Consider the following 21,910-nt stretch of genomic DNA (forward strand, 5'->3'; position numbering starts at 1 on the left):
GATGGTGACCATTGACCTCATTTGGCTAGTCTACATCATAATCATCCTCTTTTTTATTTTTAATAAGGAGATGTGGAAGCAGATTCAGGATATGCACAATAAAGAGAAGAAAACTTAAACAGGACCAATGTTATATAGACAGTCTGTTCAAATCTTTTTATGCTGCAGGGTGTGGCATGTAAACAATCTACTCTGAATTAGAAATATTATATACTGTATTTGATTCTTCTATACACATTTAGCAATGAATACAACCCAATCTGAATAAAGAGAAGAATCTGTACCATACAGATGGCGTTTCAAGTTCTGCTTAATTTTTTTTTATTTTTTATAAACTGTAGTATATCTGAGAGGTGGAGTGCTTTATAAGTCACAGCCACTAGGTGGCTAGAAGACATTATGTTTTTTGGGTTGCCTGTGTATATCTGTGTCTATCCATCCATGTGCATCTGATTCTAATTAGAGTGGTATCTCAAAAATTTCCCTCTTTTCTTTCCCTCTGTCACTCATTCCTTCTCTCTGTTCCCGTTCATATTGTTTTCCCTTTCACAACTTCTTTCATTATTTCATTATTTTTTTCCCCTCCCATTATCTTTTATTCTTGCTGTTCTCTTGAGTCTCCCTTTATTACTTTCTTTCATCCCTCCATCATGTGCAGCTACAATGTAAACACTGTATTTCCTACAGACAAAACTCCTCTGGACTACCTCATGGCCTGGATTACTGAAAAAAATACAGAATTAGAATAAGAATGCAGACAATAAAAAAATACATAGCTCAATCCAGTGAGTTTATTGGGAGAAAGGCATGTTTAACACATTCATCTGTAGGTTTATGTTTGGTAAGTAATTAAAAATGCAATAAATATAAAAAGGAGGTTTAATTAAACTGAAAATAGACATAATGTGATGAGTTCGGGAATGCAATACAAATATAATTAAAAACTAATTTACACAAGTTTCACAAAAATTAATAAGCCATAGTACTGACTAAAAATGAAGACAGGAATCGCTTGAAGGCCATCTCTTAATAAATCAAGCCATACTTCTTTTAAGTTAATTGATGTTGCATCTATGTACAGATTTCTCTATGTACAGTTTGCTCTATGTACATATTTCTCTATGCTACAATTTATATGCTCGAATGAATCTATTACTTACTTAAACTAGTTACAAATATATTGTTCGTCTAAATGGTGACTGAATGTTTGCTATACCATCATCATCTTCACTGCTGATTTCTCACAAACATATGGGTACAAGCGCACAACATGCACCACCATGAACATCATTCAGTCATCATACTGAACATTTAAATGGATTATATAATGAGGCTCTTCTTGTGAGGAAATGGCACACTCTGAGAGCCAATAGGAACAAACATTTTCCTATTAAAATAGCAGCACGTTATACTGAACAACGGAAAAACACTTCAGTATTAAACACTTCAAATGGCAACACCATTAACTGGATTGCCTTACAGAACACAATATAACATCACAAACCCTAGAACATAAAACATAATGCAATATAACGAATCTTAATATATAATATTAAGATTTAGTATCAACCCCCCATCAATTTAGGGCATTGATATTATTTGGAATTACCAGAAAAGCCTTTTGTTACGTGTCAACTATTTTAAATGTTGATTGATTTAATGTGAAATCACCATTTTAAAATGTTTGGTAGTTGGTATTTTTTGTATCAGAAATGAACACTTCCTTACGATCAGTGAGAATCAGGAGGAAATTATAATCTGGAAAAGTCTTGAGAGTACTCTATGGGTCACACTGTGTAAGATGTATATTGTTAATATGTGGTTCGCTTCTTATAGCATAAATTATGAGTAGCAAGTGTCCCACTTTTATTTTAGTATAAAAGACTTTTATACTACAATACAAGTAGGGCAGAAGGCTCTATTAGATTCACAACAAGCCTTCCACAAACACTTGTGTATAATGTATATATAAAATGAACCGCAGCATCAGTTCAATGACACCTTCTTAAAACATACTGGACTAAATCTAACTGAACTTAACATTGAGATACAGCTGTTAGTGAAGGGGCCACTGAATAGAACATGAACATTTATGCTGTATTCCCTATTGTTATTATCTAAATATAAATAAATGCTTCTAAGAATAGATTAAAGAAATGTTTCACCAAATGAGGTATTTCTATACAGGTCTCGCTGTCTGTCCCAATGTGGTTCAAAGAATTTTATTTTTATTTCTTTTCTTTTTTCTAAACCTTCCCTGAGAGCTAGTCATTTCTGCTGTGAGCTAAGAGTAGATGGTGATGACCTCTCTTCCTCCACCGCGTACAAGCAGTACTCGCTCCAAACCCTCCATTAACACCTCCAAAAACTCCATGTCTGGGGCATTTCTGTTAAGGAGGAAATGTTTGTAAAAGCCACAGAGCATCAATTATAATACAAGCAATTCTATACTGCAGATTATTAACACTTTGTATTCTGAGTAACTGCTATAAATGATATAGAAATCACAGGGTTAGAGTTAGGAAATGTACGTAGCTACAAGAGTAAGGAATGTATTTTATGGAGCCACTGACAGAGTTCCATGAGTTTAAAGTTAAAGAAACTCCAACGAGTTACACAGACAGTTGCCTAGGGTGAAGCATGCCAAAGAGCCAAGTATATCTGTCACATTTGATTCAGACTTTAATACTGAATACTAAATATAGACATGCTAAAGTTTTGAATGTATTATAGCCATAACAAATGAATTCTTGGCATATCTCTACAGCAGAGCGATTCAAATAAAACAAAAACATTGGTATTATTTTATCTACAATGAAAAATAGTGAACTTAAAACATGATAAAATGAACTCCGTACCCCACACATTATAATTTCATTACCTTAATTTCATGGCTAAATTGAATTGTGCATACAATTAACTGTGACTGCACAATATTGCATTTTTTTTTGCCTATTCAGTGAATCTCTGCAGTTGCATACAGTGTTAAGGTTTTCTAGCAGATTCATCATTCAAAACAAAACAAAAAAAAAAGAAGTGATGAATCAAGTAATATTGCTGTATTAAAACATATTGCATTTGACAGCAAATAGGAAAAAGGCTGTTTGTGTTTTCAGTTCACATTTTCTATCCCATTTTTAAGGTAGTGGACTGTATGCTATAGAAAAGAACGTCTTGAACATTTCCATGTCGAGTTATGAACAGTATGTGGGTCATTTTAATAATTTGAGTGGGCCATCCAGAAACTCAGACTTAAAGTGACAGTGAATATATGTAAATAGTGACACCACCTTCGAAATGAAGTCACCCACTCTGAACTAAAAAAATCTGAAGCTGTACGAATTTGCTATGTTATATTTATACTACAATATAATCATGAAGGATACAGTTCTCATCACCACCCTTATTTTTGGGTGGTCCAGGCATATTCAGTAAGACAAGGTGGGCATCCTGGGATTTGTTGACCACAGCTTCATTCAGTTTCACTGCAGTGTGCATTCTTCTGACATTGGACTGGTTTCTATTAAAAAACACACACACACACACACACAGACACACACACACAGACACACACACAGACACACACACAGACACACACACAGACACACACACACAGACACACACACACAGACACAGACACAGACACACAGACACAGACACAGACACAGACACAGACACACACAGACACAGACACACACACAGACACAGACACACACACAGACACAGACACACACACAGACACAGACACACACACACACACAGACACACATTTAAACATGCTCTTTTTTACATTAAACCTACTGAACAGTCACAACTGCTGAGCATACATTATCAACGTGTACCCATATGCTGGTTTTGTTTCCAAAACTGCCCATTGTTTTCTTTAACAGATAAGAGATCTGCTAAACCTTCTCTCCACAAAGCATGCACCAGCCCAGTTTATACTGTGCATTCTGTCACTACTTTTTGGAAATGAAAATGCTGCTTGTGCCTAGCCTTCTAGCAAACTGTAATGAGCACACAATCATGATGACTACAATCAGAACATAAAGTATAAGAATTTCCAAACAAAAATTTGCTTGAACGGAATTAAATATGACTTACAGGTGCTCCCACTCTCTGGAAAGGTTGAAACAAGAAAAAAAACAAAAATGTAGTTTTAGATATTTTTTTGATAAAATGTAGTATATGCTTCTAAGTGCTGCATTCGTTGATGTTTACTTGAAATGCTTAAATACAGCCAAGACACGTCTGCTGCTGTCGGCCTGTGTAGTGCTTACGGTTTCATGTTGAAGATATCCCGTACACATGCGCTAGCCTCACGATGACGGTGCCTCTCAGCAGCATATTTCTCTTTCGTCCAGGTCATGTGGACTTGATGAGATTCAGGGCTGTTTCCTTCTTGGTGGCTACCATGGCTCTTTGAATTCCTTTCATGAAACATGTGAGCCTGTAGGATAACAACTGAAATGCTTATCAGGGACAGACACAAGCCTTCCTGTAACAAGCTGCGCTGCGGTACTGCTTTTTCAGTGAGCTTTGGTGACCAACCATAATAAGAATCACAATGCTTAACAGTTACAATAAAGGTTTAGAATCTCAATCTCAGACATATAAAATGCTTCTGCAATGTTGTAAGATTATTATAAAATGTTATGCAACAACATTCCCAAATCACCAAGAAAACTAGATACAATACAATACAATACAAAATATCATTTTGTTAACCTTAAACTGTCAACTAGAATACCTTATTATAAATTATTCATTTAAAGGGGAATGGGTAAGTGAAAGAAAACTGGGAATACCTCGTGCTCTAAATTGTCCGTGCCAGGCACTTGTAAAGTGTTAGGAGACGGGCCTTTTGGGCGGCTCTTTCTTTTGATGGAGCTCCTGGATTCATCTGTAATGCTTTGAATCTGGCAACAACCACAGAATATATATATAAGCCAAAGGATATCGAGACATGATTTGTTACCTCTACTGATGTCTAAAACTGACCATTCCTATACATTAAAACATACAAATATTCTTCTTACTATTCTTACTAACAGGAACCCATGTGTTTATATCTAAACTTTATATAAATATATATAATTATTAATTATATCTAAACCCTTATTAAAATGCATAAGATATGTGACTCACTGATATCCTCTCTCTACGAGGAACAGACCTATTAATTGAGTTAAAAATTATTACAGGGACAAAAAACACATATTTGAAATTTACAAATCATAAGCTGCCTTTCCTTGTGCTTTACAAAACAGGGTTCTTTTTGAAATACAATTTCTGAACAGTGTTCCAACACATACTGTACATATATTTTATTGGACAGAAATAATCACTGATGTATGTTGTGTGGAATATCAGTTTATTATTATTTAAATATTAAAGGTAATATTATGCATTCAGCTAAAGACTTCTGACAGAATTTTGACCAACTGCCACTGTTAAAAACTGCATAATCAGTGTTGTTACCTCTCGTTCCCTCTCGGTTTTGGACAGCTGCATCTGTTTTAGCATTTGAGAACGCTGCTCCATCACTAAGGTTCTTTCGTAGGTAAATGCTGAGATATCACTCTCATGCTAAATAACAAAGACAGTGCAAAGCATAAGGGGATGATCACACCCATCATCTCACAAATTATAAACGGCATGCCACTAATTTTCCTTCGTCACAAATGATTAACAACACAGTGTCATTCTTATTCACTGTATATGTATAGCATAGTGCTTTAAAAATAAATCAATCGCATACATTGCGTTTTGTCCCGCTTCTGAATGGCCATTCTTAAATATCATATAACATAACATGGATCAGACTATCTATAATTGAGTAAAAAAACAGCTAAACCATTCATTTGCTTTTTTTTTTTACTGGCATGTCACCAGTTTACAATTTTTCTACATCACCTTAGTTACTGTTATTTAATTTTATTGTATTTTATTATTATTATTATTATTATTTTTTTTTACAGATTCTTACTATATATTTTATATTGTTATTCTATTGTTTATATTACCTTTCTTCCTATTGTTATTACTATTATTTGTTGCATTTTTATTATTTACCTATTTTACTAACTTTTCTTTCTTTCTGCTAGCTAGGAGTTGGTTTAACTGCATACTGATTCTCACTCACTTTCAGTGACACATTAACCTGTTCACAGCCGAATTGGATCCAAAAATATTCATAATTTCCTGTGCATTCATATTTCAACATGCACAAATTATGCACAAAATTGTTCATATATCTGATAAAGGCCCAAATTTTAAATGTCATTTTCATGGTAAACAGTCATTACATTTTAAGCATCCTAAGAATTTCTAACTGATGGTGGTAAATTGCATATTTAATTTTTCTGAATCCATTGGTATGTATCTATGGCTGTGATTAGAATATCTGTAAATTCATACATTTATAGCTGTGATTTATAGAAGTGCATTTGCTAAGTTCTTACCATCTCCACCACCTCCACATCAGCATTAAGGCGCAGCTGATACATGAAAACTTGCAGGTCCTTTTTCATCTGAATGCTGTTGTCATCCAGCTGTGCCACAGTAAAGATGCGCATCTTACATTTTTTCCACACCTAAAGAAAGCAGCCGTGTGAGTCTGAAAAGCAGTCATCAATCAAAATGGCTATAAGCATTTCTCAACCTTGTACCTTGTGCTGGCGGAGCAGGAATGGAAGCAGCATGAGCAGTCCTCCATCATGAACAATCCACCACACATCAATGGTGCCCTCAGCCAGACGCTCTGTGTTGCTTGGAAAAAGGTCAATGTTCTTTGCCACAAGCAGGGCCTGGTGTGCAGCAGTCGTCTCTCTCACTGTCTCTGTGGCAGGAAAGAGTTATCATCAGTCTATGTTCAAGTTTGAATACGATTTAAGATAATGACCGTAAATGATGATTTAAAGCAGACAAAACAGAGAGGAATAAAAAAGAAGTAAATGATAATAAAAAAAAATTCCTTGAATATAAAAACTTTAAATAGCAGCTGTCTTAACTGAAAATGGTATCATGTACATACCAATAAAGTTTTTCCAGGAGGTTGTATCCTCAGCCTGTCTCCAGTTGCTGGGCCATGCCATCATGACAGAATTGTGCTTCATGCCTCCCAGACCAGCTGACTGGATCAAGTTGGAGAAACCATCTCTCAAGTTAGAGCAAACCACAACATGACAGAAGCCCTTTGTTTTCTCCTCTAACATGGATTTCTTGACATTCTGTAGAGAAAGATGACTGGTATTTAAGTGTCTCTATATAGCAAAGCCAAATGTGTACAAGGTCTATTCATTTACAAAATGAACATGAACAAGCAATTAGCAACAAGAAAGTGGTATTGAATTGCTCTTTTCTTCTACTTACTGTTTCTGCACGTTTGGCGTCAGCACTTCGGGTCATATAGGTTCCCTGCAGCACTGAAGATGCAATGGTCAGGCCTTTCCCAGCCTTCAGCTGAGATGTGAAAGAAAGCAGTCGTGGGTGCTTCACCGTCAAATCAGAGTCAAGATTCAGTAACACCAGGAGCTGGGGCCTAAAACACACCATATTAATTTAATAAAAATGATCATGCATTAAATATTACACTAAATTATCTAATTGCATTTCTGGTTTTATTTGAATTTTTTTTTTTGCTGCGTCCATCTGTGCAACTCGCTGTACATATCTCTGCTCACTTTGATTACTAATGAAAGTCTGTACAATCTTTAAATAAATCTCTGTGTTACTGTTTGAGTCTGTTACAAGGTCAGGCCTTCATTATCTGCCTGTCTGCCGGCTTCATATTTCCTGATTTCCAACCATATGCCTGTTTACCACATTTTCTGCCTTTCTATCGCTTTTAGCTGCTTCTTTGGTTTTAATAAAATCAGCAAACCTGCTTACCTCCAGTTCTTGGTGTGGGGTTGTGCTTCTTCTAACTTGATAAGTGCATATCGTGCAGCATTTAAGGATAGCCCTCTGATTCCATCACCCCACTCCTTCTCTGCACTATTATTTTAGAAACATAATTAACATGATGGAAAGAACTGCCTTGCATTATCGGCAGAATCATTATTACTTTCAACACCATGTACGCAGTACATTACTAAAGAGAAAGTGACTCACCCTCTGTATTCAATATATTTATATATACATCCTGCAATCAGCATAGCCACCAGGGCATAATACCAGGATGAAACAAACATAAGAGAGAGACAAAGAGTCATGCCCAGGACCGAAAGACTCCTATGGGATTAGATGCAGATTATTTTACATTACTTTATACAGCAACAAAACAACTACAATCCTAAATGCTGCTGGATAAAAACACAGAACATCACATCAATATTATCAAGATGTTTTGACTAGTTTCCACATAACCGCATTTGTTCCCAGAAACTGAGTCTGCGAGTCACACAAATATGTGTAAGCAAATGACAAATAAATAAAGGCAAAACAATAACAAGCAACTGGTAAAATGAATATGACTGATTACTTGATTTACTTATATTCATTGATTTATTACTGATTACTTGATTATTTAATTTACTTATATTTTTTTATGATTTCACAAATTCCTCTTGAGTAACATACCAGTGATAGAATTTAAACCTCGGTCTCCAGTTTGGGGTACGCAGGAGTGTTTGGATAGCACAAGCCAAGTTTACAAAGAGGTAGCACATCAAGAAAAACCTACAGCAAAAAAAAAAAAAAAACATGCATTATAAGTGAAATCTGTATCCATTAGAAAAATATAATTATTAGGTTATTTTATTCTCTTTTATTAACTTCTTACACCACTGTGTACCAGGTGAACAGGATCTTTCGGCACATCAAGTACATTAAAAGAAATCATGCTTTTTTGTTCATTTGAAAGACCCAATCCTCCCAAGCCTAGATATAATTAGTGTGGTTTTTTTCGCCATTAACAAGTTTGCATGTTTTTATTCATTCACAGTCTCTCATTAAATCAGGTGATGAAATTTGTTGGAGGCCAATGGAGCGGGAAGTGAAAAGGTGACAGCCGAGGTGCATGCTCACATTGAAAGAATGGGAGCAACAGCATCCACAGAAGCTATAAGAATCCCAATTTCACAGATTCCTATGGTTAGCAGCAATGCCCAGGTTGGCTCACCATTGGATTTACTGTGACCAAATACCTACAAGACAGAGAGAAACAAACAAACAAAAAAACAAAACATGATTTCATGAGTCCATCACGGTGGATATGTGAATAATGTGAATACTCTGAATGAACTGAGTATCCAATATAACACACTGTTATAAGCTAACTAGGGTTGCCAACACAGTCTGAGCAATTCCCCATAATTTGTGTTTAATTTCGACAGTGAGCGCTTTGGCATTTTACACTCATTATATAAACGTATCTATAATTATATTCATTAAGATGTATGCAAGTATAGCTTTAAACGTCTCAGTGATTTATTATCGTTACCAGTTTATCTATTACAATATATAATATGAGCATTATTAGGACATGGTGAGAGAACTATTAATACAATGCTTTTTACTTAAACTTATTTTTTATATAAAAAAAAAAATTGTAGTGCATAGATAGAGGGATCTTTAGCATGTTTTTGTTTCAGATAATGCATGCTGAATGATTGCTACAGACCCAAAATTCTATTTAACACTCCTGTATTTCCTTCTTTACAGTTTACAGGATACATTTTACAACAATGGGTTACAGTGACATTTTCAGTTAAAAAAAAATATTGAAAGTGAGTGAGGGAATGATGAACTATTTTGAAAGTCATGTCTTATAACTTTGAATACCACACCTTCCAATATCTCTGGGAATTTATTTATAGGCTAGTCTGGGAAGGTTGGCAACCTACATAATAATAATAATAATAATAATAATAATAATAATAATAATAATAATAATAATAATAATAATAATAATAATAATAATAATAATAATAATAATAATAATAATAATAATAATAATAATAATAATAAAGGTAACCTGTAGGAAGGGAATAATTCCATCATGTGCAATGGCATGCAGAAGCCTGGGGGCGCCAGTGAGACTCTGTAGTCCTGCACCACAGCAAGAAAAGAAGGAGCCAATAACAATCACCCAAGGTGAAGGCCAAGCCAGAGTGCCTATCACCGGGCTTCCTTTCACAGAGAGCCCAAACCTGTTCAGGCATGACAAAATTGTTTTCTGTAATTTCAGCAGAAGCCAACACATCTTCATAGTTTTCATGTTTTAAAACAATACTTTTATACTAGCAGAATGTTGCAAGTTTGTGAAATAATATATTATGGTTTAAACAATTTCCAAACAAAATAACACTTACTTATCTCTCAATAACACTCCCTCCATGCAAGCCCCAAACAAGACCACACAAGAAATATCTAAATACAGCAATTAAGGTTCTGCTAAACTTTGAAGAGCTTTCTTTTTTTGCAATTATTTTTGCACATTGAGCCCCTTAAGCCTAAATGATGGAGAATGGATTGATAGGTGACTTGACTATACAGAAGGATACAGATGATGGAAGTGGTAATGATTGCCATAATGGTGCCGAAGGGAATAGACCTCTGAGCATCTCTCAGATCTCCAGACCGGTTTGATCCTGCCATGATCCCTAGAACAACATCACAAGCATGGTGTTCAATGCTAAAATACATAACAATAAATTTCATTACAGTCCAGTACAGATCATTCATTCTAAAATGTTGCAAACATTCTTCATCTTCAGTCTTCATTTTTAATCTTTAGGTCAATTTTATAAAAACATTTAGACAACATTCACTAATATATGCTGCTTATTATCATTAGAGTAGCTAGTAAAACTGAACACATAAGGTTTGTCTTAAGCAATCATTTACACATGAATTTTAATTAATAATTAAAATAATCAAATAAAGTAATTGATTTGTCATATATTGGTTGAATATGTGAAGGAGTAAAGTATTAATAAAGACAGCAATAAGCAAATGAATACGGCTTCAACATTTTAGCATTGTTTTACTTCCCAGTTCCTAGCTCAATTTTAATTCACATGACCCATCCAGAGCAATATTAATATAACAGATGAACTACATTAGGTACCCATTTATGAAAGTTATTATGATGTAGCCTCTGCTGTCCTACCTGTGACTGAGGGGAAGTAGATGCCCACCATCATTGTGAAGAAAGTGGTGATGTCATTGTAGATATAAGGCAAGTTTTCTTTGATATTTTCTGACTCTCTGATATTCTCTGCTGGAAATTGCACCTGGTTCTTATTCTCTAACAGCATCCCACTGGGTCCATAATCTCCCCATAAGTTTTCTGTAAGGAAAAGATAATTTATATGATGTAAAATATAATAATCTGAAAGTTGCAAAACAACATTTGGTTATCAGTAATACTAGCAAGCATGCTGAAGTATGTAATATGTGAACCATCACCTTTAATAACTCCACTTAACAGGCCTGGGATGCCCTTGATCTCTGTCAAATTGTTCTGGGTGAAGTATTCATCACATGTTGCATTGAGGAAAGACGAATTACAGAACAGCTTCCACAGGTCTGTTGTGTAGGTTATGTTGTTGATCACTTCTGTCTTCATGCATTTGTCAAATTCAATATTTTTTAGCGTGCGGTTACCCAGCAAACAGATTCTAATGAAAATAACAGTAACAGTCCATTAATATTTAAAATGGGTAATTATACAAAAGTAAACAAATACAGACATATATATACACTGTATTTTAAAGTGTAATGTCAGAAAAATCAATGAGTAAATGTTCATAACTTTTTCCACTTTTATAATAAAGGACATTTTAGAGATTAGAGGTTGATACAAGGATATTTGATTGCAAAAAAAAATAGTTTAGCTTTTGTAAATATAGACTGAATACAATATTAATTCTGGGGCCAAGACAAGGGCTCGGAAATATATGGTAATGCAAAACTGTATTTGGCCGTATTATTAGCATTACTTAATTAAACAAGTGGTCTGATAAACCAGTCTCACTAACAGTGTAACCACTCAGTGTGCATACTTTGGAGTATATCTGAATGTGGAATATATTTTAAAAATATTTACTCAACCTAATTCTTTCTTATATCATGTGGTTTATTTAAAAAGTATGGTGTACTCACTGGAAATCTGGAGGGCTGATGGCAGTCCTGATGACTCCAGCATAGATGGCCATAATGGAGAGAATCACACAGGAAAGAAAGACCAGTGCCAGTTTATTCACATACCTGACCCCAACAAACACCACTAGAGCCATGAGGGCCAAGCAGCATGTTCCATACACCCGCATGTTATTCAGCTGGTCCTCAAAAGAGGCTCCATTTGGCACTATGTACATCTATACATGAGACAGAGAAGATGAGAAGATAACATGTACTGTGTAGTGTCTGAAGGTATGTGATACTACCATTCTCACCATGAATGTCATTATAAAGATGCTCAGTCTAATACATGCTATTTAACATTTATTCAGCTGTGGTGGGAACAGCAGTTTTTAGCTGATGTAAAGTAAAAAAAAATAAATAAATAAATAAATAAAATAGAATAAAAGGAACCAGCTTGTTTCATAGACATTCTGCATTATTTAATATAACTATATTTGGATAAAATAATTAGTTCTTTAATAAATGAAAAGTTTAAATAAATAAAGTTTTGGTAAATTGCTGTGGTATAAGAATAATAAAGGTCTTTGGGACATACAGAAAAATAATCAAAGCATTCCACTGATGATTACTATCCTCTAGCAGCTCACCAGTCTTATTCAGTAAATAAGCTTTATCTAGAGAATAATGGTATATTTGTCCATTTAATGTAAGATTATTACCTCAAACAAGAGATCCCACAAATGTGCTATAAATACAAAGTTAGTTGTACAACAACACAACCGAATTCTTGATTCTTGCAGGGACTTGGTGAATTTCCTATAACAGCATCTCTGAAAGTAGTGCCAGCTACAGGGAAAATCTTGGGTTATACTTCATGCACTGTTCCTAAACAATATATTTTCTGTAGTTCCTAATTCATAGGGACTCTGATAGAATTTCTTTAAACACTTGTGGAAAGATTTCTGTAACAGTTAGAGGAAATGCTGTTTCCTTAAAGGGCTGTCTTAAGGGCAGAGGAACTTGCACTTTACAGTTTCTCTGTGTCATGACAAGCTGCTTTTTTGTCCTATTAACTTCATGAGAAAGAATAAAGACGAAGGCTGATGAGGGAACAGTTGTTTATAGCTGGTATAAAGTAACAGGAACTGATCTGTTTCCGGTCATGTTTCCTAAGATTAACATAAAGGAATAAAGGGTACAATGAGCTGTAAGTTATGATAAGTATGGTATGATAAATATAAATGTGTGATCTCTGGCAAATTGCTGTGGTTTATATATTGTATGTCAACAGATTATGGGTTAAATAACAAAACAACTTAATGTGTAAATCAAGCCAAACAACATTTTTTAAATAAAAATGTAATATTCTTGTTAAGTATTGCAAGCTAAATGCAGTAAAAAACACAAAGAAATGTGTGCAAGGTTTTGTCAAGTACCCACCAAAAGGATCTCCATGGTGCCCAGTATGTACATGGATCCAGCAAAGGTTGTACCGAGGTAGAAGCATAAACCAACAGCACCTCCAAACTCTGGACCCAGTGCCCTGGAGATCATGTAATATGAGCCACCAGCTAAAAAAGTAATAGAATATATAAGAAATCTATTATATTTAATCATAAATATGAAATTAAAAATTTTAAAAAATCATAAAAATTCGGTTGCCTGTCATACCTGGCACCATTCCATTAGTGGCAATAGCACTCATAGATATTGCTGTCAGTAAAGTCTGTAGAGTAAAGCATAGGCTATTAAATTGTTCAAATATAATGATACATTTACTTTAAAATGTTCATACATTATATATTCAAATTCATACATGAAACATTCAAACATATTTTATGGAAATTTATCGGAGTAGCTTGTTGGCTAAGTATGAAATTTAGGTTTCCATGGAGTTAACGGTGTACTAGATATGCGTGTGTTTTAACTCACACATGCACAGCACATGAAGACAATGGCAAAGGACCCTAAAATTCCAGCTGTGCCTACAATCCAGGTGAGGCGCAGAAACAAAATCACGCCCAAGATGTTCTGCACACAGGGCAGGAACACACCAATAAATGTGCCCATTGGAGGACCCTGAGAAAACAAAGATAGAGAGAATCAAACTCAAGAGTCTCAGATGAGGAAGCGCTCTTTTGCTTATTTGGTTTATATAAAAGAAACATTAAGTGGATCATGCTTTTGTCTAATATTCTGCAGCATGTCATGAAAGTGTGACAACTAAGAAAGAATCTATGTTAATTGGCATTTGGCAAAAATCTATTAGCTTTGAATAAGTTTTAAAAGCTTTACAAAAAGGTTTTTAACTAATGTTAATTTACTGTTCATTGGTGGTTATTAGTAGGACATCATCAACATTCCATTACTCAGGTGGTATATGACTGACCTTGACGGCAACCCTTTTAACCCCATCCTCACTCTCAGCTTTCTCATGATCCACAACCCCCTGAGTAAGGTTGGTATAATTGGCCAGCTTGTTGAGGAGGGCCGACACCATTGGGGTACTGTCCATTTCTTCCTGTATGTAACAAAAGTAGCTGTCAAAACCAAAAGAAAAATCTAAAACAATAAAGTTATGTTTTTGTCATACTTGGTATGCTATGCTAAAATTAAAACAAAAAAGGAATGTCATCATCGTTACTTTTAAGAAACTACATTTTGGTAATTAGTAAGAACTCCTTAAAATCTTTATGAATGATTGAACCTCAAAGAGTGCCATGTTTTTCCCATCACAGCTCCTGTCATGGTCAGAAACGGTGAGAAAGGGATTGTCCTCTCCAGGAGTTTCATCACCTGGTAGTCACAAATACTGTATGTTAACAGTGACATTTTCTTATTAATTTGGGCCTGTAAGAAATGTAAGATGCTGTTGTTTTTAGATAAAAGAATAAAACATATCATGCCACAAAATAAGTGTAAATTGTTCATTTTGTCTTAGCCTTTTTAGTTTGTATTAGCTTGTGTTAGTGTTTATTATCAAAAAGACTGATATGATTAGAAATCCTACACTTACAGGAGATTTCACTTTATAAGATTTTGTTTGTTTACTCCACACAGTCCTATAATATACTGGGGTTTTACTTCCCAAGTTAACTTCATTAATGCACAGCAAAAAAATCAGCATATACTTTACAACTATATTATCAAAATACTTGATTAATGAAGTGAAAATTACAGTAAATGAAAGTTATTTTAGGACACAACAACTACAGTCTCTCTGAGGATATAATAATGAAAGGGTATGCAGATCTCAGTGTTAAAAACAGTAATAGAAGGATAATCCTTTGGCATGTGCATCTGCTAGACTCAATATACAGTTTAGACCAGTAAAGAAAACTAAAGCATGGAGAGCAAACTAGTGTTTTTCTGCTGATGGAAAAAGGTCAGTATGGGAAAGGGTGTATGTGCTGAATATGGGAAATGTGTAGTAAATGACAAATCCCAGTTGGACCTTGCTCACACCTCACAGGGAACTACACAATACTGAAAGTATGAATTTCAGTTACTTATTCAGTTTTAACAACACAAAATAACGATCTCATCAGGTGCTTATAAAAGACATCAGGTCTAAAACCTGATGTCTAAAATGACATCAGGTCATTTCTGATATTTTGATCCTCAAAATGTTAAAGGTGCCTTTCCCACTACTTTATCCAGCTCTCCCTTGTCATGAAAGTTTAACATCAGCATTTTAGTCTACAGAGTAGCGATATGTTGATTTAATAATGAATTAATATTCCCCTGAGCATATCCCTGCTGAGTCAATATATATTATATATATATATATATCTTTGTATATCAATATATATTGCATTTCTGTAAAGATTTTTTTTTATTAGACTTCTCTATTGATCTATGTAAAGCACTTTGTGTATGTATGAAAGGTGCTTTACAAATAATGTTGATTATTATATTATTATTTAAAAGGGTTGTATCATACAGTCAAGAAAAATGTATTCATTTCAGTATACAATTTTACTATCTAAAACTAAAGATTCGTCATAAAACAAAATCATGCTCTGGTAACACCAGCACAGGTTTTAGCATTATAGCATACTGTATATGTCACTACATGACTAAGGCAGCTATTAATATCCCCATAATCCATCACAACACAAGTGTAAGCTGCATAATACACCTGTGTATGACTGAAGGCAAATCGAACCGTGAGGATACACAGAAGAAATGCTGACAATGTGAAGAGAGGGAATTTTGTAAATAAAAAGCATATATAACATATATAGTATAGCAGAATATTATTTACTGATGTAAACTCCAGATGTAGGGTCACATACTACAAAAAATCTCCTTGGTTAAGACACTGGCAGATCTAATGATAAAAGTAAACTCACCTGATTGTTCTGATCTTAACCCTTCCCCATAGTCCATATCAAGAAGTGTCCCGTGATCAGATATGTCTTGTGATCTTTCTGGACTCCTTGAAAACTAACCAACCACTGTGACACTCTAATCTTTAGTACAATCCTCTCATAGCCAAGTTTCTCTATGTCACTTTTCTATGTCACTGCTCTGTACTGTACTGTACTGTAGCTCAGAGTTCAACTATCAAATTAGCAACTAGCAAATCCCTCTGAACTGCCCTCTGCGCTGACACAAACTCGAGGAAACACTCGTCCAGTCAACAGAGAGAGAGCTTGCAAGGCTGACAGAGACAGTGTGCTCTATCTAACTGTGTGCTGAGTGTTAACCTTCATCCCATTATCTGTCTTGTGCAGCTGCCTATTCTCCTTTTACTCCATTTTAGTCTTTCACATGGAGTTTTGGAATTGTCCCTTAGACCTTTAGACTGCAATTAGCTGGACTTTTATGTTCTCCTTACCTCCTGTAGTTTACTGGATTTCACTTTATGTTTCCATCAAATAAGTAAATAAAAAGAAAGCAATCTTTGACTGAGTCCAAGGCAAACTAAATACATTACACTAAGCACATTCATTAGATTGGGCCCTTGCCCAACTCAGAAATGGAGCAGGGCTAGAGGAACAGATAAAGATATCTTATTTGACTGAATGAAACAATGTTGTCTAGATAAGTGTCTCAAGAACAAGAATCTGATGCTATCAGGGACACAAACTCAACCAAACTGGAACAGCTGATTAAAAAATATTACCTTATAATAACAAATATTTTTATAATGTCTTCAACTGTCCAGTGTGGAATTCTGTGCCCATGATGGTCTCAGATTTCTGTTCTTTGCTGACAGGAGTGGAACCTAATGTGGTGTTCTGCTGTTATAGCCCAATCACAACAAGATTTGTGTTCCGAGATGTTTTTTTTCTGCTCATCACAGTTGTAAAGAGTGCTTATTTCCAGTTAACTCAAACCAGTCTGGTCATTTGCCATTGATCTCTCACATTAACAGGATGTTTTAGCCCGCAGACACTGGATACCTGATGTTTTTCTGTTTTTCCACAATTTTCTAGTGTTAACTAGTGACCGTGTATGAAAAACACAGGAATTCAGCAGTTTCTGAAATACACACATTGGCTCATGTGTATGGGCAAACCAGCCCATCAGGTACAACCATGCCAAGGCAATTGTAGTTACAGTCACAGAGATCACACCTTTCCCCATTCTAATGTTTGACGTGAACATTTCCTGTAGCTTATGACCAGCACACGCATGCTTAGCATTGTAGTGTTGCCAGATGACTGGATAACTGCATAAATGACAGGCATACACATGTTCAAAGTGGGAAAAGTAAGAGGTAGATAAAAGTGTAGATAAAACTTTCCACAAAGGTGCTTTTGTACAATTGTGAAATCATACAACGTCATCATTATGAGTAATGATGGCCGAATCAGCCCCGGAAGTCATCCGGTATGTTTTGTGTGTTGCACATTTTTCTTAATTCGTGTCTCTAGGCTTATGTGAAAAATGCTGGTGAATGATAAACTGCACCCAGGAGGGCAATTTTATTGTTTTCCTTTACATCCTTATTCTTAGAATGGCCTGCTGAGTTTGTTTTTCAAGGCCAGTATCATTTAAATGATTACATTTCTAATTACATTTGCTCATTCAACACTTTTGCCCGGAGTGACTTATGAAGTTCATTTGAAGATTAACACTAAGCCCTGAAACTCAGAAACTTCCCATTAATACTTCAAAGCCTTAAACACTAAGCTATCACTTTCTGTAGATTGTACTTTGTACAAGCAGTGATTTGGTTGATCCAATCTATAAATGAATGAGATGTTAATTGTCTCAAAATAATCTCTTTTAAAATAATATTAGTGAGATATATACTGACTTCTACTGTGGCCTAAAAGGGTTACCACGACTGCAACTGGTCTGAGGAACTGCTAAAAGTTCTTTCAGTGTAGATGAAGTGTACTCAGTCTGCTCTGGCATGTCCATCATATTTATGGCATTGTGTTGCTTGATGTTTATAGCTTGCACAATCATTTAACTTATACATGTATCTTAGCAGGTATTTCTCAAGCCTGAGACAATGTACAACTGAAAGAATGCCCAGTTAGGTGTGCTGCCTACAGCTATTGTTCTCTGGGACGTAGGTATTGTTTGTTCAAGGCCACTTGACTGTTCATTGATTGGTCACTGGACCAAGTACAATGGTCCAAAAGACAATAAAGAAATTCAAATGCTTTGCTAGAGCCAAAGCAACTCCTAGTCAATCCTAATGGATGTGTTCTCTTGTCCATTCGAAAGAGATTCATTCATATTTGTACATCTTTCGATACATCATTTGAAGCACTTATCAACCCATAATACAAATTTCTTTTTTGCAATAATTCTACCAACATGCAAATATGATAGCAAACAAACACACAAGCAAAATTTGTTTAGTTATCTCCTGTAAAGTTATTATTAAATGCATAAATGACCAGCTTCTCAAAAACAACCCATTACATTCTAATGTTTTCTGGAAATACCTGAAAAGCACCTACACAGGTTAGTCATCAAGACAACACTGATTACTTACTGTTAAGATAACTACTAAACAACCAGCTTTTTGCTTATCAACAGCAATAATACAATCAAACTAAGTCCATCATTACCAGTCAACAAAACACTCTAATAGTTTGTGACCCATTCATCTGTGCTTGCAATTTCTGTAATCGCAAAATCTTAATGGTTACTGTTTGTTTCAGCAGATTACAGGGAGTGGAAAAACTAGCAATATAAACAAAATAATTGTAACCCTTTAAACACAGGATCTGCCAGTCCAGACTTTAACAGTCATCACTCTTGTAACTAAACACATTTCTATATAGTTTCACAATAAAGTAATTACTGAATAATATTCAACACCAACAATGAATGATGTGCTATAACGTCAAAGATTTTTGGAAATGCCAAAATGTTCAAAATTATTGTTCTTTTTTTGTGCAACTGTTTTGCTGTTTAAAATGTATACAACAATACAAATGCAATACAATCCATTAAACATAGATAGCTACATAATTACAACCAAGAGAGGAGAATTACAATGATCTGTGTCCAGTTTAAACCTAAACTCCAGGTTATGTCCAGGTTATGTCGGTTTAAGTTTATTTTTGTATGTAGTAATTTGTGGTTACAAGTAGTTTCCAACAGACCAGACAAAGAGAGAAATAGACATAGGAAGAGAAAAAAAGAGTGATAAGGAGGGGAAAAACAGGAAAAAAGGGAAGTTCAGGAAACCACTGCTTGTTTACAGGGCACAAGGACACAAACAACTGCACATGTTTTGTGAGGCTTTACCAGTCCAACATAAAGAATAATAAAAACAAATCATTCTTACCTAAAGAAGGTCCAAATAAAAGTTCTCGCCTCTCCTCCTCTGGGTTATTATCACCTGAAGCATTACAATCCTCCACTGGAACCACTGTGAAGTTAGTAGGCATTTTTCTTCACAACATGTGCTCTGTATGTCTGTGAAACTAACACTGCCCTTGTTTCTAACTCTTACTCTCCTGCTCTCTCTCCCATGCACACAAACACACACCCATTCTCCTTCCTAGGTTGTCACAAGAGTTTTAAGTTCTTGCCCTCACTCCCTTTACCGCTCAGGACCCATGTGATCTCATCCACCGAATAAGAAGCTCCACCCAACTCTTCCCTCCCCCTCCCATCCATCTTGGCAACTAACTTCTTAAGCAGCACACACTAGTTTAACATGATGCCCCCTAGTGGTGGAACATTTGTGTGTGTTGTTGGATGGGTCAGTATAAAACTGTTTATAGCCAGCCAAAAACTTTCTGCAGCTTCACTGCATTCCTTGTTCAAATTTAACATTTCATTCATGGTCATGGACTTCTAATTTTCATTGGGAGGCACTAACACTAAACCCTGGTAAATCCAGCTGTCTGTTATATTTTAAACCTGATATGTCCAGCACAGTGCTACTGGGTGGTGTTTCCTGCTTCTGGTAGTGGCATTTCTATTGGCCCTGAGAGGATTTATAGTGTGTTGGTGGCTTGTGGTGTCTGTGAGGACATGAAATTTAAGAGGCCAGAACAAAAGCACATTCTTACAACTACCCCCACCCAAACTCTCTCCCTCTCTCTCTCTCTCTCTCTCTCTCTCTCTCTCTTTCAAATACACACACGACACAACACACACACACCCATTCAGAACAACAACCCAGCATTCATTCAGTAAAACTGGGAGTGGACAGGTAAATAATTCCACAGCCATACACAGAAAGACTCTTGTCTTTCTATCAAATTATAAAATGACTAAGCAGATGCAAATAATTTCCTGTTAGGAAGTTCACACGAAAACATTGCTTGACTATTTGTACGAATGCACGTTTTCTCTGCCCTGTGGGCTCAAAGGGTGTTCAGACTGATAACAGATCAATAAAAGCAGTCATATAAAGCTGGATGATGATAGAAAATGGAGCATTGCTACATTAGACATAAGAAAAACAAAACTTCTACAATAGCAACACAAATTTTCTAAAGATTTCTAGATATACAGTATCAAGTTAATGCCCCACTGACATGTGGCATTCATTTTTCTGAATGTAACTGTTGCTTTTATCTTTTGTAATGCTTTTCCAGGCTTATAACACTTTTTACAGTTGTTTGTTTTGGGGGTTTCTTCCTTCACTATGCTTTTGAAAAGGTGAAATGCAGCTTAATTGGATTAAGGACTGGTGATTGGCTTCAGTCTAACACTTAGACTTGACAGTCTAAAACATTACACTTTTATTGCCTAATGAACGGCTTAGTTGTGACAGCAGTGTGTTTTCGACCATTGTTTTGCTGCACGATGAAGTACCTCCCAATTCGATTGAATGCATTTCTCTGTAAACTGGCAAACATAAAAATTTCTGTAGACTTCTGAATTCGTTCCTCTGCTACTATTAATGATCCTGTTACAGAAGCAGCCATGCAAGCCCGAACCATGACACTAGCTGTACCGTGCTAGACCAACGAGCCTGTATGCTTTGGAACTTCTATGGCTCATCTCTGTACTTCTTTGTAAATCATCATTCGTTCATCAACTGCTGTTGTTTTCCTCAGCTGACTTTTTCAGTGTTTGGTTGTTAGTACAACAGTGGTTTCTTTCTTGTTCTTTCTTTTGTATTAGCTTTGCTTAATAGGTCTGATAAATTTTCACTCATTTATGGTATTTGGCTAACATGGTTATCAACAGCAACTTAAATGCAACTCATTTATACAACTACACAAGTGAGGGTCCAGGGCCTTGCTCAAGTTTCCAGCAGTGGCAGTTTAGTGGTCCTGGGATTTTAATTCACAATCTGATCAGTAGTCCAATGCTTTAACCACTAAGCTACCACTTCCCAATACTTTTTTCTCAGCTACGAAATGACTTGATTTTCCCC

General features: G+C 35.5%; 1 protein-coding gene across 3 annotated transcripts; it reads right to left on the reverse strand.

Annotated features, from left to right (window-relative positions):
• Positions 1–770: 770 nt before the first annotated feature.
• Positions 771–20,121, reverse strand: LOC131368051 (solute carrier family 12 member 7-like). Of its 3 annotated transcripts, none has more exons than XM_058413886.1 (26): positions 19,859–20,120; positions 14,801–14,889; positions 14,483–14,614; positions 14,026–14,172; positions 13,765–13,819; positions 13,534–13,664; positions 12,112–12,326; positions 11,416–11,627; positions 11,117–11,296; positions 10,509–10,607; positions 10,317–10,374; positions 9,980–10,154; positions 9,031–9,149; positions 8,584–8,682; positions 8,116–8,235; positions 7,894–7,998; positions 7,375–7,543; positions 7,037–7,232; positions 6,672–6,841; positions 6,465–6,596; positions 5,482–5,589; positions 4,809–4,919; positions 4,281–4,450; positions 4,105–4,119; positions 3,387–3,520; positions 771–2,376 (listed from the first exon to the last, which is right to left on the reverse strand). In XM_058413886.1, exons 1-26 carry the CDS (start codon positions 19,959–19,961, stop codon positions 2,285–2,287), a joined length of 3,336 nt encoding a protein of 1,111 aa, XP_058269869.1. In that variant the 5' UTR covers positions 19,962–20,120; the 3' UTR covers positions 771–2,284. The 3 variants fall into 3 exon arrangements, with proteins under 3 accessions (XP_058269869.1, XP_058269871.1, XP_058269870.1); XM_058413888.1 differs by lacking the exon at positions 19,859–20,120 and adding an exon at positions 16,449–16,633; XM_058413887.1 differs by lacking the exon at positions 4,105–4,119 and having other exon boundaries at positions 19,859–20,121.
• Positions 20,122–21,910: the final 1,789 nt, after the last annotated feature.

This window comes from Hemibagrus wyckioides, linkage group LG17 (assembly GCF_019097595.1).
Source record: "Hemibagrus wyckioides isolate EC202008001 linkage group LG17, SWU_Hwy_1.0, whole genome shotgun sequence".
NCBI lineage: Eukaryota > Metazoa > Chordata > Actinopteri > Siluriformes > Bagridae > Hemibagrus > Hemibagrus wyckioides.

Excerpts from the sequence above, each read along its gene's own strand:
- LOC131368051 (XM_058413886.1), bottom strand. The coding sequence starts at position 19,961 with ATGCCTACTAACTTCACAGTGGTTCCAGTGGAGGATTGTAATGCTTCA. Across the intron at positions 11,297-11,415 it reads GTTAAGTGGAGTTATTAAAG|AAAACTTATGGGGAGATTAT; the intron begins GTGATGGTTCAC and ends TTTTCCTTACAG. Across the intron at positions 7,999-8,115 it reads AAATATATTGAATACAGAGG|TGCAGAGAAGGAGTGGGGTG; the intron begins GTGAGTCACTTT and ends CTAAAATAATAG.